This window comes from Aulonocara stuartgranti, assembly GCF_965226115.1.
Source record: "Aulonocara stuartgranti genome assembly, chromosome: 12".
Taxonomy (NCBI): domain Eukaryota; kingdom Metazoa; phylum Chordata; class Actinopteri; order Cichliformes; family Cichlidae; genus Aulonocara; species Aulonocara stuartgranti.
The window spans coordinates 6,765,630-6,790,482 of NC_138948.1; the positions used below are offsets into that span (position 1 = coordinate 6,765,630).

Genomic DNA, 24,853 nt, shown 5'->3' on the forward strand with positions numbered 1-24,853 from the left:
TACAGTGCATGATGGTATGGTTGTGACAAGTAACTGTGGTGCTGTGCGTTTCCCCAACTAGATTAACTGCTGCATGTGACTGCACTGAGGGTTCACCCAATGATTCATAAGTCAGAAACTGTTGTGGCTTTCTGTGACAGGTAGACCTTGTAATGTCTATATAAGTGTGTCCCAGTGGTTGAATCTGTAAGTTAGACTGTAAATGAGTTTAAAGCTCATCCTCACCAGGCCCTGTGGGTTCAGATAGATTGTCACTATCCACTTGCATTTCTTTTATCTCCTCTCTCAGAGAAAATGGCACAGGTGAACATTCTGTCCCAGTTTCATTTCCATATGCAAGGTTGAATAGCTTTAAATAGCATCATAATACCCATATGTATGGCATATTCTTTGGGTGTAGCTGGAACGAAGTCATAAGTTTGCTGTACTGCGCTGCTGCTCCAGAGGGAGAGATAGTACTTCCAGGTTAGTTTTGTTCACCTCCTCATGTATGTGTATATATGTGTTCTACTGGTGTGCAATACTGCACATTTTGGTATGGATGTGATACCAAGTAAATACAGGCCAGTATCGCAGATACCGATACAGAGACTTTCTAATAAATAAGGTGGATGCGTCATTGAATTGTTAAATCTCTGTAACCGAGGACAAGGTATGAGTAAAGAAAGGGCAAAGAAACAAATTGATCATTTATTTATTACATTAGTTAGACATACAAATTCCCAGTTATTTCCAGACAGGACTTACAATACATCCTGCTGATATCCCAGCTGCACATGAGACTTACCACACAAACTGTGCGAAAATAACAACACTGCAACCCGTCACACCCCGTTTAGCAACACTGCAATCGTGGCACACACTGCAAACAATTCAGGTCTCAGCACAGCTGGGAATCAGTGCTATGCATGGCCTGCGATCTGGGAGATAAAGGGAAGTGGCACAAACAATTAGACCAAAAACAAAAAGGGAGGTTAGTCCGCCCTTACACAACTTACTCTCAATCAATAACTGCCTTTACGGCTGGACGGACTAACCAAAACAAAACACAAACAACATTATCGATTAAAATATTACCCAATAAAATATCAATTTTATGAAACCATTCAAAATCATGAAGCTAAAACAAACACTCAATATACCTACAATATTGATCAGTTTCCCTGCGCGCAGTCGATCTAGGGCTTGATCAATTCTTCTATTAAAATTCGTGGTCACACTAAAAAAGTCCAATGACACATTAAAAATAGGCACAAACAATAGCAAATGATCCAAACAAAAATGGCAAAAGTCTCTTACCGACAGTATACCCACTCACACCCGAGTGAATTAATTACCTCTGGTTTTTTCCACAGAAGAGCGCTGACTTCACCCCACACACCCACTACCTTTTCACAGCACTAAAATGAATGTGCATCAATACAAACTCACCAGATCAGTTTGGTTAATGCTGAATGTCTGAACTCAGCTCTGCTTCAAAGTTAGTGAATTCTCACTCTAACAACACATTAGACTCATTAGTTTCAATCATGTATATTTACAAACGTATCTAGCATGACTCATTTCATCTGTTGCAACTGAAAAAATAAATCTTGTAAAACTGGTTTAGTGGCAATCAGCTGATTGCTAGTGCTGTGTGAGACTGCAGATTTTTATATTGATTTAATACCAAGTAAATACAGGGTCAGTACCGATACTTTTAAACTATGTAGGCAGCTTATGTTGGGGAGAGCAGTGTGTCATGACTTAACAGATGGCCCATCATCAGTTTGCAAATTGTGACCACTAACTCACTCTGATTTTTGCTAACACAACAAAACACACCTTCCAGCTTTTCAAGTATTTTGAAACTGGGTTTTTGGAGACCTGGAATGTAAATGTTCCTGTCTCTAAAGGTCTTTGGGTCAACTGCTGTTGTTTGACATTTTTCATTGTGGAGGTTTGAGGTCCTATTTTAATTTCCAAAAAATGTACTAATTTAATACAAAAACGTGGGATAGAAACAAAGCATCGATCCGATCGTATCAATCCCATACCAATACCAGAGTCGGTGTCGATATGATCAATATTTAGATAGATCTGCCCACCTCTACTGATTGCAGTGTTCCTCAATAAGTAATATACCAAACACTTCACATTCTTGGTCTCATTTTAATGCTATATTAAGATAAACTCACAATATTTTACTTGTTTTCCTTTTTCGTTTTTATATTGAGGGCAACTACTTACAGAGAAAGAGAACCCACACAAACATGAAAAGTCCACACAGAAAGACAGAAAGCCAGGTGGTGGAGACAAACTCAGGGCCTTCTTGCTGTGACGCAACACTGCTAACCACCACTCAACCGTGCTGCCTGTTGACTATAATGAATGAAACTTAAACTAAATTTCTACACTGTTGAGCTGAGACACATTGATTGTGTCAGATTTGTGCTGAATAACACACATTTGGAGAATTTGTTATGTTTTTTAAATCCATTGATTGTCCAACATTTAACTGTTTGCTATATCTTTACATAAAAGAAGGTTGTGGTCAGGAACATTTGTTAATCCTCACTAAATACAGACTCTCACTCATGTATACTATTAATATTAATATGATAAGAGGGACTTCACCATGAATGACAGCACAGGGGAAGAGAACAATATTTGTTTTTGTACTATTAAAGGTACTTTTACTATTGTTTTAATAGTAAAAGTTAATTGAATGGATACCTGCTTTTTAGGTGGTCAGATACACTCTCTATGGAAACTGAGGAGTCTGAGGCTATCATGTGGGTAATCTGTTGGTGTCTGGCTCACTAACTTTGTCATGTCTGTCTTTTTATTGTCTTTTAACATGAGAGTGGAGAGCAGGAGGCAGCAGCTCCAGAGAAAGCAGGAGGTGCAGCCTCAGAGAGGAGGAGGCTGCAGCTGCAATTGTCATGGCTGTGTGCAGGCAGGAAAAGGACCCAAACCCAGACTCCAAAACACAGAAGAAAAACTCAAAACACTCAGCTTTATTGCTGGCAACAACAAAACAGAGACCTGAACCTAAACCAGGACCACTATGGACAGAAAACACAGTGAGTATGAGGGTACTACACCATTACAAATGGAATCAAGGATAAAGTTTACATCCTCACACCTGATCTGCATCTTTATAAACTCTTATGTTGCTTAACAGTAAATGTAATAATCACATTGACAGAGCAGAGCTGGAAATAGTTTGTATGAACAAAGCTGCAGAAATATCAAATGAAGGTTCAACTTTTATTTTATTCGTATATTATTTTTACTCACAACATGGACACAAAGTTTGTATTTTCATTTATGGAAACGTTTTTTAAACATTTTATTTCCACTTTCTCACATTTTTAAATGAAAATTAAAAGACTGAGCCAAGTTCATCTGTAAATATTTTAAATAGACAAATAAAACATCTTTTCCTTGTATTTCCATAAACAGTGGGTCTAAATAAATAATTTGTCAGGAGTTATTAAGAAATGTTGAGTTACTATAATTATCAGAGAAAGATGAGTGATTAACTAAAAGTCAGTAAAACTTAATTTATTCATTTTACCAAGCGAATCTTTTTTTACCCTGCAGACATGCAAAAACCTGTGATATCAAGTCAGACTGAGATTTCATTATAAAGTCAACATTTTCTTATGGGGGAAAAGTTACAGTGGCAAAGCTTTATCGTAAACATTTGGTTGTTTTTTAAACTTTCTTCTTATTAGCAAACATATTGTCTATGGTTGATTAATATTTTACTCATCAGCACCTGCAGTGATTTTATTGTTTGTTTGTTTGTTTTTCCTGAAAATCATCTTTCAGACATTTAACCCAGCATGTAGTTTTATTTATTTCAAACTAGTGATGTCAAACGATTAAATGTTGTAATCAGATTAATCACAGGATTGCTGTGGATTAATTTTGATTAATCACGATTAAATATCATTCATTTTTTGGCATGGTCCTTGTGCCTGCCCGGCCAGCCCAGTATGGATGGTATGGATGTGATACATTTTGTGCTCATTATTAATCACCCTGACTAGTTTCTGTCTTGCACGAGCAATCAAATCTTATCAAAACCCTTTTTTGGTGCATTGACCCTTTAACACAAAGTTCCTGTAGAGAAATAAAAATAAATTTACTCGCGTGAGCAGGATGTCTCTCCGAGCACAGAGAGCTACCTGCGAGAGCGTGAAACTGTCACAGCGTGTGTAAAGCAGACACTGCTCTACAAAAAGGTCAAAACCACACAAAAGTGACATCAACACATAACCCAGTGTTTTTAACAATTGTAGCTCTGGTGTCCAGCCTGCCACCACAAACACTCTGTTCACACTAGGGCAGGGTATCGATTTCTATTTCTATAACTGATTCGATGTCAATTCACGAGGTCAACCATCAGAAATATTATAATTATGATCATTTATCAGTACATTTATCCATATTTTTATATCTGTGTATTAAAACAAAGCTGACACTTGCGAGACTTTATCAAAGGTGTAACTGAGGATAAAACACAGAAAAATATGAAGGAGATTTTCCTGGCCTGGCTTTCTACAGCACACAACACTCTTAAAATATTCTGCAGTTGAACAAAAACACAAGAACACCATGAATCAAAATATGAACATTACCTGATGTTGCTGAAGTGAAGCAGAGCAAAGTTACAGAGGTTTTATTAGAGACACAGCTAAGATTTTTGTAATTTGGCATAATTTGTAAGAGTTTATATTTCTTCAGTATTGAACAGCAGAAATGAAACTTTCTTGTCAGAGGCCAATTTTGAAAAAACAAAAGCACTGAACACAACTGTAGACTGGTGTGTAATAAACAAGCGAATAATGCAGAAAACAGATTTTTCATGGGAAACTGGTCTCTGAGTTACTGAGAGAATTCAGTTCAATTCATTTTTTTATATAGTGTCAGATCACAAAAACGGTCACCTCAAGGAAGTTTTTGGGAGTCCCTACAACTCTAACCAAGTATAACACCATAGTTATTGTCTTAATTCACATGTCATGGTCTGAATGAAGCTCGTGTTTTGTGTGGATAGTTATGCTACAATCATGGCCAATAATCGGTATACCATCCTCACGTTGCTCCACGTTATGTAAAATATTTTATTTGGTGAAAGTAACGAGGTTATGATTGTAACAACAAAAAAAACACCAAAATAAAAAATGAATATTTCATAAATTTGCTTTATACAACCTGATTGGATCCCTCCATCCTGATGACTGCTGCTGTGGATAATGGACCCAAACCATCCTCTGCATCTCCTACTGGACCTGCAGATAAACACTTCCTTCAACAACTGTTTCAGCTTCACTGACACAAAGATACAGAAAATCTACACCTCACACCACAATCCCTGTACTCAGTTTAGACATAAGATCCTTATTGTGTCATATTATGTATTGATTTATTGAACACTTCACTCTTTGTATTTTTTCTTTCATTGGCTTCATTTAATGCATTTATAAGAGCTCTACAGTGTTGTTGTTGTTTTTTGTCTTTTTAATTATTTTTCAAGAAAGTGGACGTGATTGACAACTTCGAGGCAGTAGGACCTTAAACATGACTTTGACCAGAATCTGATTTGTGACATGTGACAGTAAATTCTTCTGTGTTGTCACAGTTCAGTGTCATATTGTGTCATATCAACAGTTTATATCAGTTTTGTTTATTTTTGCATTATTAGCATTTCTGGTCTGTTCGCTGTGATTTTTCTCTTTATTTTTCATTATTATTTCAGTGACATCTCTAACACTGGTCAGCTCATCACATTTCAGTTCATGACAAACTTGAAAGTTGGAGTCTAAAGGTCTAAACTCTTATGCAGGTTTGAGGCCACAGCCCAGGTAGTAAAAGCAGATATTGTGTTTGGTGGTTATTAATTAACTAGAACACCATGACAACATGTGAGTTCTCTAAAACAACTTTGCTTTCTTGAAGGACTGTAAGGTTCAAGCTGTAAAGATGTGACATTTGATGAGTGTAGAAACTTTCCTGAACTGTAACGTGTTCAGAGACATTCAGAGATCCTGTTTCCCTGAACTCGAACTGCTTACAGGATGTAGTCAGTTTACAGTAATACAGTCATCTTTGATTTAATCTGGTCAAAGGAAATTAACTTCACTGGTATACATTTAGTTTATAACAAGCATAGTTTAATGATGTATTATTTGAAAAAATAAACTTTTGATTTTATGTATTTCAGCTGCATTTTACTCAGAATTATTGCTTCATGTTCATGAGGGTCAAGAATTTTTCTTTGTTTTGAGTGTGAGAGCAGAGGTCTGGCAGGTTGACAATCTAAACCCTGTGATGAACTTCTGAAACACCACAGCTTCACCTTATTTGTGTCATTTTTATGTTCTATTTAGGTTTCGTTTTTTTTAAAAGGAGAAGTCAAGATTTTCTTCATTTTTCACTTTGGTGTCGTTTTAAGGAGCACAAACTGAAAACTATCTGAATGACTCTGACAGCGCCCTCTGACTGACACAAGTGTTATGTGCGTGTTTCAGTTTAACACGTGATTCATGAAAATGAAAGTAAATTCCGACACTTTTGAACTGAGCTGAGACGCCATTACAGGGAGTCAGATCTCTGCTGCAAAACACACGTTTGGAGGATTTTTATCAGAAAGTTCAAGAGACACTAATTTGGTGAGTTAATAATACTTTAAGATCAAATGGCTGAGAAAGTCAGACTTTTGGAAAATTACCTGAGCTGCCATGTGTGTTCAGAGACTTTCAGAGATCCTGTGTCTCTGAGCTGCAGCCACAGCTTCTGTTCAAGCTGCCTGCAGAAATTCTGGGAACAAACTAAAAACAAAAACTGTCCCATTTGTAAAAGAAAATCTTCAAAGGATGATCCAATTGTCAACTTTACACTGAAAGAACTTGCTGATTCAGTTGCTGGGAGACAGAAATCTGGATCATCTGAGACAGAAAAGAGAGAGAAGAAATTAACAGTGGTGTGCAGTAAACATGAGGAAGTGCCTAAACTGTTCTGTGTGGACGAGCAGAGAGCTGTGTGCACCGTGTGTGACTTTTCTCTCCACCACAGTCACAAAGTGGTTCCTGTAGAAGAAGCAGTCAGTGACCTGAAGGAGCAGCTGAAATCTGACTTAAAGTCTCTGCAGGACAAGAGGAACAAATACAAACAAGTGGAGGAAACTTACAATGGAGTGATTCAACACTCCAAGAAGCAGCTGTTGTCTACAGAGAGGCAGATCAGAGCAGAGTTCAACAAGCTCCAGCAGTTCCTGAAAGAGGAAGAGGAGTCCAGACTGGCAGCTCTGAGGGAGGAAGAGGAGCAGAAGGGGAGGACTATCAGCAGAGAGATGAAGATGATTGAGGAGCAGATCTCCTCTCTGTCAGACAGCATCTCTGCTGTTGAGGAAGAGCTGCAGAAACACAGCGTGCCATTCCTCAGCAGTTATAAAGACACTCAGAGCAGAGCCCAGAGCTCAGTGTCATATCCACAGCTGGTCTCAGGAGCACTGATAGATGTGGCCAAACACCTGGGCAACCTGTCCTTCAGAGTGTGGGAGAAGATGAAGGAGAAGGTCCACTTCAGTCCTGTCATTCTGGACCCAAACACTGCAAACCGCTGTCTCTATCTGTCTGATGATCTGACCAGTGTGAGACGTGGAGACACATGGCAGAAGCTTCCTGATAATCCAGAGAGAAACACTAATTATACCAATGTTTTTGGCTCTGAGGGCTTCAGCTCAGGGAAACACAGCTGGGAGGTGGAGGTGGGAGACCATCCTGACTGGCTTGTGGGTTTAGCTAAAGAGTCAGTTGACAGGAAGGGAGAGCGTTGTGCTTCACCAAAATATGGAAACTGGTGTTTACTGTACCGCAGTGGAAAATACTATAATGGTGATGGTCAGACTGTGACAGTGAAGAAGAGTCTCCAGAGGATCAGAGTCCAGCTGGACTATGACAGGGGGGAGGTGTCCTTCTATCACCCTGAAGACATGACTCACATCTACACTCACAGAGACACTTTCACTGAGAAACTCTTCCCATTTTTCAGTATTGGAAAGGCAGGAGACGCCAAAACCTCTGATATCAAAATCTGTCAGACTGAGATTTGATTGTAAAGTGATTCTTTATTTTAACTGTTTTTTCAGTACAGCAACAGGGTTAATTTTGGGGAAATTATTAATCACACTGTCTAACTTCATTATCAGGTTTTATTTCATTTTGTTGATCTAGTGGAACTATTAGCAATTCAATGAAACTAAAGCAACTTTTTCATGTGAAAATCTTGTGACCCACTCGAGTTTCTGTAAGAAACTTTTACATTTTTTTCTTGTTTCTTTTAAATTAATATTTTCAGAATATTTCTCATGTTGTTCATGTAAATATTTTTGATAGTTTTAAAATCTGAATGATGATGATTTCTTTGCTTTTCAAAGTTGTTGAGTGTGAACAGCAAACTGTGACACTTCTTAAAAGAAGGATTCATGATTAAACATCAGCAAGAATCAACTTTACAACTACAAGATTTAAATGTCCTGATTATCAGCATCTTGTTTTCAGTTAAATAACATTTGAAAGTAACACGTCTTCTTTAAAGTTTTCCAAATTCAAAGAAATGACTTCTAAGTTCTGACGCTGTCTCATCAGTGTATCTACATTTCATTAAAAATGTTCTTTCTTGTGTTGTTTTTAACCTTAATCAGAAGCTGACATCTCTCACAGTTTGAAAGATTTCTGGATCTTCTCATGTTTCATAATTAGGTTTTAATTTGATTTTCAAACTTCACTCTCAGCCTCAGTGTTTCAGTGAATCACCTACCTTTGATTTGTACTTCAATGTTATTCTTTAACTGCTCTCTTTGATTATTGAGATCACAAAATGTTTCTGTGAAGTGAAATAAATAAATTCAGTGATTCTGTTGTTGTTGTGTTTGACAGTAATTCAGCTTTTCAGACACAGTCATTAGTTCAGATTCATTTAACACGGAAACTCACTTTGATTGTTGTGTTTACATTTAACTGACTCCTTAGAATAAAATATTATTTGCTTCTATTAGTTTGTAAATATTCTTGTTGTGCTGAAGCTGTTTTATTGAAACAATCAGCAGATTTTATCAAATCAAGAATTGATTTTAAGCAGCTACATTTTAAATCTTTTTTTCAGACCAACACTCACATTTAACTCCAGACAGAAATCAAATGTGATCATTGATAAACTTTACATTCTCACAGCTAATCTGTATGTTTACAAACTCAGAAAATAGTTTGAATGAACAAAGCTGCAGAGATTTCAGATGAAGGTGCAGCTTTATAATAGTGATGTTTTATTTGTATATTATATTTACGCACAAGATGGAGACAAAGTTCATATTTTGTTCTCTAGTAAAAATGTTTACACTGTAAACATTTACACTTATCCCATTTTTAAATGTAAATCATTAAATGTTAGAAATGACTTCACTTAACAGATAAACAGAACACTAAGACTGAGCCAAGTTCATCTGTAAATATTTTAAACAAACAAATAAAATGTCTAATCACGCTTTCACCTCAGGTCAGTGTCAGTCTGATCAGCTCAAATCCAGAATCCTGCTGCGATAAAGCAAATTGTCTCTTTAGGATCAAATCAAACTGCTGCTGCTGATGTGGTCGCTGTAGTGTCTGTAAGTTTGAGTCTTGTGTGTCATCTGCAACCACCACACATTCAGAGGGGGAGAGAGGGCAGTACAGGCCTCGACCAACACCCACAAAGCTCTCCTGTGGGGAAAGAATCTGGCCAAAACTCCACTGGTTAAAATGTCTCTGCTCTCTGGTGTCACTGTAGTGCAGAGGCTTCAGAACTAGAATCCTCTGGTTTAAAGATTTCTTCAGCATTAAATAATCCAGTGACAGTTGTCTGTATTTCCACAGCTGCACGCAAACAATAACTGTTAACAATGAATTCAGCAAACTTTATTTTTCAAATTGTAAACAAATACAGTTTAAAACAGCATTTCTGTCGCTGCCACAGAGTAACTCACATTAGGACCCCGTCCTCGTTTGGGCTGTTAAAAGTCAATTTACTCGCGTGAGCAGGATTTCTATCCGAGAGCAGGGAGCTGCCCGCCAGAGCGTGAAACTGTCACAGCGCGTGTAAAGGAGACACTGCTCTGGTCTGTGATCTCTGGTCTCCCACTCAGAGACACAGGTTCCTGAGTGTCTAGCGTTCCCACAGCTATGGGAGGCGCTGAGAACACTCTTCGTGTGAGAGAAAATCTCCTCACGCAAATATGTAGAGCCAAATACTGTCAATAATGCAATGTTCTTAAGACTTGTCAGGTAGTCGAGCTTTTCAGTTCAATCAGCTGCATTTCGATGTCTTCTGTGTCCAGCCAGTTTAAGAGAGACACATCCAGCTGCTCATTAAAGCTTTCTGACTTGATCAGAAAAGAAAACATTGGTCCATACACCCGAAAGTCCTGAACATGCACAGTGATTTCTGTCTTGAGTCTTTGGATGTATCCGTGTATTTCCGTGGTGTTGATGCTGCGCTGAGTGGGCAGCACCTGAAGCATGAAGCGCCTCTGTCAGTGCGCCCCAGGGCAGCTGTGGCTACAATGTAGCTGCCATCACCAGTGTGTGAATGTGTGTGTGAATGGGTGGATGACTGGATGTGTAAAGCGCTTTGGGGTCCTTAGGGACTAGTAAAGCGCTATAAAAATACAGGCCATTTTACCATTTTTACCATTTGAAGTGTTGGAGTGTGGACGTTTCAACATTGCTTGAAAAACTGCCAGCTAGTAACGTCTCTCACCGGTAGGCGAAGTGATTTTTAGCCAATTACAAGTTGAATCATGTAGTTGGGGTTGTTAGCTAAGATACTGTCATTAAGAAGCGGCACAACTAACATGTCTACTCGAGCTAATTTGCGATGTGCACCGCTGGCCTGGCCGTAGATATTTATTTTTAATGCACGTTTTCAGATTAAGTCATTGCGTGTCGTGCCATCAGTGCCAGCTGTGGTTAGAGTGCCCAGGGTTGCCAACACCTCATCTATTGCTTTCCTCACATCAAGAAGCTGTCAATCAAAATCAATACAGCTCTTCCTGCATCTGGAGCTTGTGAAAGACTGTGTGAGACTCCTGTTCACTGCTGAACAGTTACAGCTTCACAGCAAGAACCTTGAGAGCAAACTGCTCCTGAAGCTCAACCATGACCTTCCTGTGTGAAATACAGTGAAGAAATAGTGCATTTTTGATAAATATGCAGAAATTGATGCACACCCACACAACTTATGGTAAAGTGAGCTACCTTGTATGTACATATGTTGAAGTTGCCTCGTTCTAATGTTTTTTTCTGAGGCTGCTGTGCCATTTGGAGTAAAAGTGAATATAATGTATACAGCACATCTTGTCACTGGAAATGGTTTGTACTGTTCATATATTTATATTATTTATTGTAGTTATTGGTTAAAAAGCTTTATGTTGTGAAAAACTGAAATCTGGAAATTCTGGATCTTGTGCCTTATTTTGTTAATGTTTTTACATATTCTATTTGAAAATACTAACATTTGTATATTCATTTATTTATTTATTTTTGTTTGTTTGTATGATAGCATTTTTTTAAGGTGAAAAATAAATAAGACATTACAACCAGTTACTCAGTACTTGATTAGTCTTTTTTACCAACTACTTTACTCTTGCTTGATTAATTTTTTGGACGACTACTTTTCAATTTTACTTCTCTGTAGACTGGTGCGAAATAAACAAGCGAATAATGCAGAAGACAGATTTTTCATGGGAAACTGGTCTCTGAGTTACTGAGAGAGAGAATTCAGTTCAATTCATTTTTTATATAGTGTCAAATCACAAAAACGGTCACCTCAAGGAAGTTTTTGGGAGTCCCTACAACTCTAACCAAGTATAACACCATAGTTATTGTCTTAATTCACATGTCATGGTCTGAATAAAGCCTGTGTTTTGTGTGGATAGTTATGCTACAATCATGGCCAATAATCGGTATACCATACACACGTTGCTCCACGTTACGTAAAATATTTTATTTGCTGAAAGTAACGAGGTTAGGATTGTTTAAAAAAAAAAAAACGGAATATTTCATTAATTCGGTTTATACAACCTGATTGGATCCCTCCATCCTGATGCCTGCTGCTGTGGATAATGGACCCAAACCATCCTCTGCATCTCCTACTGGACCTGCATGTAAACACTTCCTTCTTTCCTGAACTGTAACGTGTTCAGAGACATTCAGAGATTCTGTGTCCCTGAACTCGAACTACTTACAGGATGTAGTCAGTTTACAGTAATACAGTCATCTTTGATTGAATCTGATCAAAGGAAATTAACTTCACTGGTATACATTTAGTTTATAACAAGCATATTTTAATGATGTATTATTTCAAAAGAATAAACTTTTGATTTCATGTATTTCAGCTGCATTTTATTCAGAATTATTGCTTCATGTTCATGAGGGTCAAGATTTTTTCTTTGTTTTGAGTGTGAGAGCAGAGGTCTGGCAGGTTGACAATCTAAACCCTGTGATGAACTTCTGAAACACCACAGCTTCACCTCCTTTGTGTCATTTTTATGTTCTATTTAGGTTTCGTTTTTTAAAAGGAGAAGTCAAGATTTTCTTCATTTTTCACTTTGGTGTCGTTTTAAGGAGCACAAACTGAAAACTATCTGAATGACACATACAGCGCCCTCTGATGGACACAAGTGTTATGTGCGTGTTTCAGTTTAACACGTGATCCATGAAAATGAAAGTAAATTCCGACACTTTTGAACTGAGCTGAGACGCCATTACAGGGAGTCAGATCTCTGCTGAAAAACACACGTTTGGAGGATTTTTATCAGGAAGTTCAAGAGACACTAATTTGGTGAGTTAAAAATACTTAAAGATCAAATGGCTGACAAACTCGGACTTGTTGAAAATTTTCTGAGCTGCCATGTGTGTTCAGAGACTTTCAGAGATCCTGTGTCTCTGAGCTGCAACCACAGCTTCTGTTCAAGCTGCCTGCAGAAATTCTGGGAACAAACTACAAACAAAAACTGTCCCATTTGTAAAAGAAAATCTTCAAAGGATCATCCTAATGTCAACTTTGCGCTGAAAGAACTTGCTGATTCATTTGCTGGGAGACAGAAATCTGGATCATCTGAGACAGAAAAGAGAGAGAAGAAATTAACAGTGGTGTGCAGTAAACATGAGGAAGAGCCTAAACTGTTCTGTGTGGACGAGCAGAGAGCTGTGTGTCCTGTGTGTGAGTTTTCTCTCCACCACAGTCACAAAGTGGTTCCTGTAGAAGAAGCAGTCAGTGACCTGAAGGAGCAGCTGAAATCTGACTTAAAGTCTCTGCAGGACAAGAGGAACAAATACAAACAAGTGGAGAAAACATACAATGAAGTGATTCAACACTCCAAGAAGCAGCTGTTGTCCACAGAGAGGCAGATCAGAGCAGAGTTCAACAAGCTCCAGCAGTTCCTGAAAGAGGAAGAGGAGTCCAGACTGGCAGCTCTGAGGGAGGAAGAGCAGCAGAAGGGGAGGACTATCAGCAGAGAGATGAAGATGATTGAGGAGCAGATCTCCTCTCTGTCAGACAGCATCTGTGCTGTTGAAGAAGAGCTGCAGAAACACAGCGTGCCATTCCTCAGCAGTTATAAAGACACTCAGAGCAGAGCCAGAGCCCAGAGCTCAGTGTCAGATCCACAGCTGGTCTCAGGAGCACTGATAGATGTGGCCAAACACCTGGGCAACCTGTCCTTCAGAGTGTGGGAGAAGATGAAGGAGAAGGTCCACTTCAGTCCTGTCATTCTGGACCCAAACACTGCAAACTGCTGTCTCTATCTGTCTGATGATCTGACCAGTGCGAGGAATGGAGACACAAAGCAGCAGCTTCCTGATAATCCAGAGAGAAACACTAAGTATGCCAATGTTTTTGGCTCTGAGGGCATCAGCTCAGGGAAACACAGCTGGGAGGTGGAGGTGGGAGACCATCCTGACTGGAATGTGGGTTTAGTTAAAGAGTCAGTTGACAGGAAGGGAGAGTGTTCTGCTTCACCAAAATATGGAATCTGGTGTTTAAATCATGGCAGTGGAAAATACTATGATGTTGTTGGTCAGACTGTGACAGTGAAGAAGAGTCTCCAGAGGATCAGAGTCCAGCTGGACTATGACAGGGGGGAGGTGTCCTTCTATGACCCTGAAGACATGACTCACATCTACACTCACAGACACACTTTCACTGAGAAACTCTTCCCATATTTCAGTGTTTGGAAGGCAGGAGACGCCAAAACCTCTGATGTCAAAATCTGTGAGATTGAGATTTTATTGTAAAGTGATTCTTTATTTTAACTGTTTTGATTTTTTTTTTCAGTCCAGCAGCTTAATTTTAGGGACATTATTCATCAAACTTTCTAACTTAATTATCAGGTTTTATTTATTTTTTGTTGATTTAGTGGAACTATTAGCAGTTCAATTAACCGAAAGCAACTTTTTTTATGTGAAAATCTTGTGACCCACTCGAGTTTTTGTAAGAAAAGTTTACTTTTTATATTTCTTTTAAATTCATGTTTTCAATATTATTCATATTGTTCATGTCAATATTTTCGATAATTTTTAAATCTGAATGATGATGATATAGTTCCTTTTCAAAGTTGTTGAGTGTGAACAGTAAACTGTGACACTTCTTAAAAGAAAAAAGGATTAATGATTAAACTTGTGTCACACCAGCAAGAGTCAACTTTAAAACTACTGGATCCTAATTATCCTGATTATCACCATCTTGTTTTCAGTTAAACAACCTTTTTAAAGTAACACGTCTACTTAAAAAAAAAAAAATCAAAGAATTGACTTCTAAGTTCAAAAACTGTCTCATCAGTGTAACTACACTTGATTTGATTAAAAATATTTTTTCTTGTGTTATTTTTAACTTCAATCAGCAGCAGGCGTCTCTCACAGTTTGAAAGATTTCTGAATCTTCTGATCCTCTTTTATAATCAGGTTTTTGATTTTTAAACTTCGCTCTCAGTCTCAGTGTTTCAGTGAATGAAAATAGGTCCTACCTTTGATTTTTACCTCAATGTTATTCTTTATTTGGTCTCTTTGATTATTGAGAATCACAAAATGTCTGTGTGACGTGAAATAAATCAAATTCAGTGATTCTGTTGTTGTGTTTGACTGAAAATCAGCTTTTCAGACACATTCAGTCGTTAGTTAAGATTTATTTAACATAGAAACTCACTTTCATTGTTCTTTTTATATTTAACCGACTCCTTAGAATAAGAAATTATTTGCGTCTATTGGTTTTTAAATATTCTTGTTGTGCTGAAGCTGTTTTATTGAAACAATCATAATCAGATTTTATTTTCAGACCAACATTCACATTTAAGCTCAGCTCTCTTGAACTGCATATCAGAGAAGACTTGTGCAGTTTGTTTTGATGGAGTCACTGATTCTCACTTTGGTCTGATCCTCAGTGTGAAACATTACCAGACAGAAATCAAATGTAATCATGGATAAAGTTTATATTCTCACACCTGATCTGCATCTTTATAAACTCTAACTTGTGTTATTTAACAGTACATTTAATATTCACACTGACAGAGCAGAGCTGAAAATAGTTTGTATGAAAACATATTGATGCATCCTGATGGTCTTTCCCTTTTCACGTAAAGTGTCGCTGGTTTCAGTCATTATGCAAATGTACTGTTTATAAGATTGGGGAAACCTGCAGTCAGCTGAGACTGAACATGTCACTTGGAAACGCTTCGTCCAGATGAACAGAATCAACTCTTGAAGTTGTATGAACAAAGCTGCAGAGATGTCAGATCAAGGTCCAACTTTATAATATTGGTGTTTTATTCATATATTATATTTACTCTTAAGATGGAGACAAAGTTTATATCATCAAAGGTTTTTTAAACATTTTATTTCCAGTTTCTCACATTTTAAACTGTAAATCATAAATGTTAGAAATAACTTCACTTAACAGGTAAAACAGAACATTAAGACTGAGCCGAGTTCATCTGTAGTTCAATGCGAGTTTAAACACATTCATCACAGAAATTTCTAGCTTTATAGTTGTTTTTACATTTAATTGATTCCTTAAAATAAAAGAACATTTGCTTCTGGTGCTTTTTAAATTTCCTGTTGTGCTGAAACTGTTTTCTTGAAGCATTTGTAGCACTGACGTCACTGTAAACAGATATATACGATACTGGACTAGTTCTAGGTTCACAAGAGTGATGGAGCAAAGCACAGTGAAGAGACCAGAGCCAGAAACCTTGAAATGAAAAGCCGCCATCTTTAATAAAACACAAACACAATCAGTTGATGTGTAGTACATCACACGTATCCTTCCATCTGTTCCAAATCCAACACCTCGGTTGTTTCTTTAACCTCCTAAGACACGAACTCTTCCACGGCATGCATTTTTAATTTCTCTTTGATATTTGGGCATATTGGGGCCTGATGAATGTAAAAACAAAGAATTACCAGATTTTTTTTTTTTACCTTATTTTTTTTTAAGAAAAATAAGAGCCACATATGAGGATATTCGTTTAAATTTCTGATAGAACAGTAGCAGTATAATGTCCTCGTAAGTGGATATCAGGCCCTTGTAGAGCAGAATTGAGTATTTTGGTCTAAATAACCCAAAATGTGATGTCCACATATGTGGACGCCAGGTCCTAGAAGGTTAAACTTTAGTTTTTGATTAAAGAATCAGAAACCTTCAGTTTCAGAATTTACTTCTTTAAGAGACGTTAAGAGAATTCTGTTCTGTGAAAAGCAAATAAAGCCAATTTAGTGTTATGAGCTTATTAAACTTGTGCTCATTATTAATCACTATGATTAGTTTCTGTCTTGTATGAGCAATCAAATGTGATCAAAACCCATTTTTGGTGTGTTGAGCCTTTAATGCAAAGTTCCTGTAAAGAAATCCAGTTTGGCTCAAAACAAAAAAAAATAACATCACTCAATGTCATTAAAGTCTGAATAATCACACTTTCAGTTCAGGTCAGTCTGATCAGTTCAAATTCAGAATTCTGCTGTGATAAAGCAAATAGTCTATTTAGGATCAAATCTGGCCCAAACTCTACTGATTAGTTTTCACAGTTTGTCTTTGGGAAATAAATCCTTCGCATTTTCCGAGTAAACACAATTATATCTCTGATGCTTTACATTCATGTCTCTGCTCTCTGATGTTGCTGTTTTATTTATCAGAAGCTAATGTGCTCTTATGGAGGAAGAGGGAAGGGTTACGCTAAAGGAGCATTCCCACAAATCACTTCAATATGAACTTAGTCTAGTTCTAACAGGAGTTTTTACACACATGTTATAAATTTCAACATGAATTTTAACTATCGCTTTCACTATGAGGACATTTATTTTTCTGTTGTAGTATAATATTTGTGGCCTGGGTTGCACAATCATAATTAGATTAGATAAATTTATTTGAAGAAACTCCGTTTTAAATCATCGTTGTTAAATTTCCATTTTAAATGTAACCTCTGTTCTGATGAACCGCATATTACAGAAGACTATATGCTTTGATGGAGTAGAGAACAAATCTCAGCAAAGTCTTTACAAAATGGGAATTTTAAATCTTTTTGCATGTTTGTTCAGTCGTCTTTAGTCACAGACACAATCCTGCTGACATGTTGGCAGAAAATGTTTCCTGTTTAAGCTGAAAGAAAAAAAACCCACAACATTCACATTCTGATGTCATTTTTACGCTATATTAAAATAAAGTAAAGCATGAGAGGTCAGTATTTTATACTTGTTTTCCTTTTATTTTTATTCCTGTGTTGAGGGCAAGTGCCCAGGCAGAATATTTAAGTATCCAAATGACAGCCCAGCAGCGCCATCTGCTGGAGAGAAATAACATATTGTAGATATTGCAGTCTATTTACACCTGCAGGCCAGTGGCCACTCTTTTAATGATGAGGATGTACATGTCCTGGACAGGGAGGAACGCTGGTTTGAGCACGGAGTCAAGGAGGGCATTTACGTGAAAAGGGAAAGACTGTCTCTAAATCAAGGAGGGGGCCTTTAGCCATCTTGCTGTGCCGTGATTGCAGCCATTCCCCAACTCACTGTGAATGGTACTCATGGCCATCAGTGGTCTTTGATCATGACAATTTGCATATTAATGATCAAGGAACTGACATCCCAGCCCATTGTTCATTCAGTGGGCTGTGAGGTCAGTTATTGTGCAAAGGTACTGTTTATAAGGTTGGGGAAACTTACAGTCAGCTGAGACTGAAGAAGTCACTTAGATGAGTGACAAAACGTTTCTCCCACTGATAACGCTACATCCAGATGAACAGAATCAACCTTTTGGGATCTCAGGTGGTAGTCAGTTTAACTGCTAATCTGTTAGCAGAGAACTAATCGCCCTACTAATTATCTCACTCACATACTATACACATGTAGCTTCTTCCTTTGACTATAAACATCACAGCAGTTGTTCTAACACTTTGCTGAAGTATAACAAGGCACAGCACTAAAATGAATGTGAATCAATACGAACTCACCAGAGCAGTTTGGTTAATGCTGAATGTCTGAACTCAGCTCTGCTTCAAAGTTAGTGACTTCTCACTCTAACAACACATTAGACTCATTAGTTTCAATCATGTACATTTTTATCAACTTATCTAGCATGACTCATTTCATCATACCGGCACACAGAGGACACCTGGTTTCTATCACAGCTGGGATTTCATTCTGCTGTGACGGGCCATCATAGTCTAATCACAAAATAGCATAACTGAATTCTTATATCAGTAAATCATGTTTAGTTCCATCTATCTCTCCTTATTGAAATATCTGCATTAACGCTTAAGTAAACAAAAACTTTGCAGCTGTTTATGAGCCCTCTGACAGAGAAGGAAAGTTTGTATAGAGAAAGTTGCAGAGATGTCAGATGAGTGTCAAAATGTATAATATTTGATTGTTTTTTAACACATTTGGTCACTCAACAAAATTTAAAAACACATCTAAAAACAGAAAATACTAAAACATTCCCAAAAGGAAAAATCTCAGCAAAGTCTTCACAGAACAGAAATTTTGAAACTTTTTGCATCTTTGTTCACTGAGTCGTCTTTAGTCACAGACACAATCCTGCTGACACGTTGGCAGAAAATGTTTCCTGTTGTTGTTGCAACTGAAAAAATAAATCTTGTAAAACTGGTTTAGTGACAATCAGCTGATTGCTAGCGCTGTGTGAGCCTGCAGATTTTTATATTGACCTGATACAGAGTAAATACAGGGCCAGTACCAATACTTGTAACCTATATAGGCAACTTATGTTGGGGAGAGCAGTGTGTCATGACTTAACAGAGGGCATTTTCCAATGAAAGTATAACTTAGATTGAAAGTAAAATTACTTAAACATAAATTAATTCACATAAATGTGATCACACTTTAGTGGGTATCACACACTCCCTGACAAAAATAAAATGGTTCCCGACATTCACAAAATCATGACATTTAAAACTTTTTTTTCAAACTCTCTCAAAACTTATCATAACTGATTTTATCAGTCCAAGAATTACTTTAAACAATAGGGGTGATGTGTATGCAGATGGGGTCAGTGATGCGTGATACTGGTATGGTGAGTATGGTATTGGGGTGCAGTACATTGGTGAATGTGACATACACGCAGGCGGCACAATTGCCAATGGTGGGCATGGAAATACAGTGCATGATGGTATGGTTGTGACAAGTAACTGTGGTGCTGTGCGTTTCCCCAACTAGATTAAGTGCTGCATGTGACTGCACTGAGGGTTCACCCAATGATTCATAAGTCAGAAACTGTTGTGGCTTTCTGTGACAGGTAGACCTTGTAATGTCTATATAAGTGTGTCCCAGTGGTTGAATCTGTAAGTTAGACTGCAAATGAGTTTAAAGCTCATCCTCACCAGGCCCTGTGGGTTCAGATAGATTGTCACTATCCACTTGCATTTCTTTTATCTCCTCTCTCAGAGAAAATGGCACAGGTGAACATTCTGTCCCAGTTTCATTTCCATATGCAAGGTTGAATAGCTTTAAATAGCATCATAATACCCATATGTATGGCATATTCTTTGGGTGTAGCTGGAACGAAGTCATAAGTTTGCTGTACTGCGCTGCTGCTCCAGAGGGAGAGATAGTACTTCCAGGTTAGTTTTGTTCACCTCCTCATGTATGTGTATATATGTGTTCTACTGGTGTGCAATACTGCACATTTTGGTATGGATGTGATACCAAGTAAATACAGGCCAGTATCGCAGATACCGATACAGAGACTTTTTAATAAATAAGGTGGATGCGTCATTGAATTGTTAAATCTCTGTAACCGAGGACAAGGTATGAGTAAACGGGGCAAAGAAACAAATTGATCATTTATTTATCACATTAGTTAGACATACAAATTCCCAGTTATTTCCAGACAGGACTTGCAATACATCCTGCTGATATCCCAGCTGCACATGAGACTTACCACACAAACTGTGCGAAAATAACAACACTGCAACCCGTCACACCCCGTTTAGCAACACTGCAATCGTGGCACACACTGCAAACAATTCAGGTCTCAGCACAGCTGGGAATCAGTGCTATGCATGGCCTGCGATCTGGGAGATAAAGGGAAGTGGCACAAACAATTAAACAAAAAACAAAAAGGGAAGTTAGTCCGCCCTTACACAACTTACTCTCAATCAATAACTGCCTTTACGGCTGGACGGACTAACCAAAACAAAATTACAAATCAATCAAAAGAACGAAAAAAGGACAGCAGAGACAGCACAGCTGAAAAACACAAACAACATTATCGATTAAAATATTACCCAATAAAATATCAATTTTATGAAACCATTCAAAATCATGAAGCTAAAACAAACACTCAATATACCTACAATATTGATCAGTTTCCCTGCGCGCAGTCGATCTAGGGCTTGATCAATTCTTCTATTAAAATTCGTGGTCACACTAAAAAAGTCCAATGACACATTAAAAATAGGCACATACAATAGCAAATGATCCAAACAAAAATGGCAAAAGTCTCTTACCGACAGTATACCCACTCACACCCGAGTGAATTAATTGCCTCTGGTTTTTTCCACAGAAGAGCGCTGACTTCACCCCACACACCCACTACCTTTTCACAGCACTAAAATGAATGTGCATCAATACAAACTCACCAGATCAGTTTGGTTAATGCTGAATGTCTGAACTCAGCTCTGCTTCAAAGTTAGTGAATTCTCACTCTAACAACACATTAGACTCATTAGTTTCAATCATGTATATTTACAAACGTATCTAGCATGACTCATTTCATCTGTTGCAACTGAAAAAATTAATCTTGTAAAACTGGTTTAGTGGCAATCAGCTGATTGCTAGTGCTGTGTGAGACTGCAGATTTTTATATTGATTTAATACCAAGTAAATACAGGGTCAGTACCGATACTTTTAACCTATGTAGGCAGCTTATTTTGGGGAGAGCAGTGTGTCATGACTTAACAGATGGCCCATCATCAGTTTGCAAATTGTGACCACTAACTCACTCTGATTTTTGCTAACACAACAAAACACACCTTCCAGCTTTTCAAGTATTTTGAAACTGGGTTTTTGGAGACCTGGAATGTAAATGTTCCTGTCTCTAAAGGTCTTTGGGTCAACTTCTGTTGTTTGACATTTTTCATTGTGGAGGTTTGAGGTCCTATTTTAATTTCCAAAAAATGTACTAATTTAATACAAAAACGTGGGATAGAAACAAATCATCGATCCGATCATGGCCGTATCAATCCCATACCAATACCAGAGTCGGTGTCGATATGATCAATATTTAGATAGATCTGCCCACCTCTACTGATTGCAGTGTTCCTCAATAAGTAATATACCAAACACTTCACATTCTTGGTCTCATTTTAATGCTATATTAAGATAAACTCACAATATTTTACTTGTTTTCCTTTTTCGTTTTTATATTGAGGGCAACTACTTACAGAGAAAGAGAACCCACACAAACATGAAAAGTCCACACAGAAAGACAGAAAGCCAGGTGGTGGAGACAAACTCAGGGCCTTCTTGCTGTGACGCAACACTGCTAACCACCACTCATCCGTGCTGCCTGTTGACTATAATGAATGAAACTTAAACTAAATTTCTACACTGTTGAGCTGAGACACATTGATTGTGTCAGATTTGTGCTGAAAAACACACATTTGGAGAATTTGTTATGTTTTTTAAATCCATTGATTGTCCAACATTTAACTGTTTGCTATATCTTTACATAAAAGAAGGTTGTGGTCAGGAACATTTGTTAATCCTCACTAAATACAGACTCTCACTCATGTATACTATTAATATTAATATGATAAGAGGGACTTCACCATGAATGACAGCACAGGGGAAGAGAACAATATTTGTTTTTGTACTATTAAAGGTACTTTTACTATTGTTTTAATAGTAAAAGTTAATTGAATGGATACCTGCTTTTTAGGTGGTCAGATACACTCTGTATGGAAACTGAGGAGTCTGAGGCTATCATGTGGGTAATCTGTTGGTGTCTGGCTCACTAACTTTGTCATGTCTGTCTTTTTATTGTCTTTTAACATGAGAGTGGAGAGCAGGAGGCTGCAGCTCCAGAGAAAGCAGGAGGTGCAGCCTCAGAGAGGAGGAGGCTGCAGCTGCAATTGTCATGGCTGTGTGCAGGCAGGAAAAGGACCCAAACCCAGACTCCAAAACACAGAAGAAAAACTCAAAACACTCAGCTTTATTGCTGGCAACAACAAAACAGAGACCTGAACCTAAACCAGGACCACTATGGACAGAAAACACAGTGAGTATGAGGGTACTACACCATTACAAATGGAATCAAGGATAAAGTTTACATTCTCACACCTGATCTGCATCTTTATAAACTCTTATGTTGCTTAACAGTAAATGTAAGATTCACACTGACAGAGCAGAGCTGGAAATAGTTTGTATGAACAAAGCTGCAGAAATATCAAATGAAGGTTCAACTTTTATTTTATTCGTATATTATTTTTACTCACAACATGGACACAAAGTTTGTATTTTCATTTATGGAAACGTTTTTTAAACATTTTATTTCCACTTTCTCACATTTTTAAATGTAAATCATTAAATGTTAGGAATGACTTAACAGGTAAAAAAGAGCATTAAGACTGAGCCAAGTTCATCTGTAAATATTTTTAAATAGACAAATAAAACATCTTTTTCTTGTATTTCCATAAACAGTGGGTCTAAATAAATAATTTGTCAGGATCCCAGAATCCTTCACTGTGCACATTAACGCTGTGGATAAAAACATCAAGTTCACCAGGGAAGACACAAAGGACAACTGTTTGCCTTTCCTGGACTGCGCTGTGCACATTGAAGAGAACGGCAACCTCAACATCGAAGTTTACCGGAAGCCCACACACACGGACCAGTACCTCCTCTTTGACTCCCATCACCCTTTGGAACACAAACTTGGAGTAATTAGGACCCTACACCACCGGGCAGAACATGTTCCCTCTAAGCCTGAAGGAAAAATGAAGGAACACACACACATGTGAAGGAACACACACACATGTAAAGGAAGCACTCAAAATGTGCGGCTATCCTAAATGGGCGTTCTTAAAGTCAGCAAAGATGCATAGAAAAGAAGACCAGACACCAGCGAGGGAGGATAAGCAGGACAGACGCAACAACATTGTCATCCCCTATGTAGCCAGTGTATCAGAAAAACTCAGGAGAGTTTTCTCCAAGCATGACATCCCAGTGCATTTCAGACCCAGCAACACGCTCAGACAAAAACTGGTTCACCCGAAAGATAAAACTCCAAAACACAAACTTAACAATGTGGTGTTTGCTGTACAGTGCAGCGAGGAATGCTCAGACCTCTACATTGGAGAGACCAAACAGCCACTTCACAAGCGCATGACACAACACAGAAGAGCCACCTCCACAAGGCAAGACTCAGCAGTCCATCTGCATCTTAAGGATAAAGGTCACTCTTTCGAGGATGCCAATGTTCACATTTTGGACAGAGAGGACAGATGGTTTGAAAGAGGAGTGAAAGAAGCCATCTATGTCCACTGTGAGCGACCATCTTTGAACAGAGGCGGGGGTTTACGACACCAACTGTCTGCCATCTATAATCCAGTTTTGAGATCCCTTCCCAGACGCCTTAACGCCCACTCACATCCTGGGCCATCTGATCTCAGGAATTCGCATGATAAGGTGGGGCCAGGTTTCACAATGAACTCACCCGAAACTCTGGCTGATTGGAGCCCACACCCAGTTTCACACCTTGGCTCAGGCAATTAGAGGATCATCAGGGGGTCCTTTTGTCCCTCTGTGGGGGGATACTCCCACTAGGTTTATATCTGGGACTCTCCACCATTTGACCTTAGAACTGAAGAAGCTTCTCGGATGAGAGGTGAAACGTCTTCAAGCAACTTAAAGAAGTCCAGATGCTTTTCTTTGCAAGCTCCTTTGACCACGATTAAATATCATTCATCTTTTGTCATGGTCCTTGTGCCTGCCTGGCCAGCCCAGTGGCCCAAGTATTTTTGTTTTATTTTTGTCTCTCTCTCTCTGCTCTCCCGCCCTTGGCCCACGCACCTGCAGCTGATTATCGATGATTCCTCACAACTGTTTGCTGACTCTTCATAAGGCAGGGGCGCTGAGCTACTCCTCGCTGGAATATTGAGTAACTCTAGTTAGTATTGACTGGCTCTGTAGAAAGCAATCATTTCCTGTGCGTGCCTACGAGTAACTTTCGTGTTTGTGTGTAGATTTCCCAGAGCTGTGACCCGGGACCCCTGAGTGTGAGTGGAGCTGTTCAGCGTGGAGTTGTGTGTGCGAGGAGC

General features: G+C 38.3%; 2 protein-coding genes and 1 long non-coding RNA gene across 3 annotated transcripts in view; all 3 read left to right on the forward strand.

Moving 5' to 3' along the window:
- The window catches only part of LOC309719407, a 52,596-nt gene extending 27,743 nt beyond the window's left edge, over positions 1–24,853 (forward strand). The window contains exons 2-3 of the long non-coding RNA XR_014280236.1: positions 24,612–24,702; positions 24,779–24,853. This is a non-coding gene — a long non-coding RNA (uncharacterized lncRNA). The remainder of the gene's footprint in view (positions 1–24,611; positions 24,703–24,778) is intronic.
- On the forward strand, positions 6,517–8,623 carry LOC309719405 (nuclear factor 7, brain-like). The gene has a single exon (XM_082555519.1). It carries the CDS (start codon positions 6,692–6,694, stop codon positions 8,105–8,107), a length of 1,416 nt encoding a protein of 471 aa, XP_082411645.1. The 5' UTR covers positions 6,517–6,691; the 3' UTR covers positions 8,108–8,623.
- Positions 12,720–15,590, forward strand: LOC309719400 (nuclear factor 7, brain-like). The gene has a single exon (XM_082555514.1). It carries the CDS (start codon positions 12,897–12,899, stop codon positions 14,322–14,324), a length of 1,428 nt encoding a protein of 475 aa, XP_082411640.1. The 5' UTR covers positions 12,720–12,896; the 3' UTR covers positions 14,325–15,590.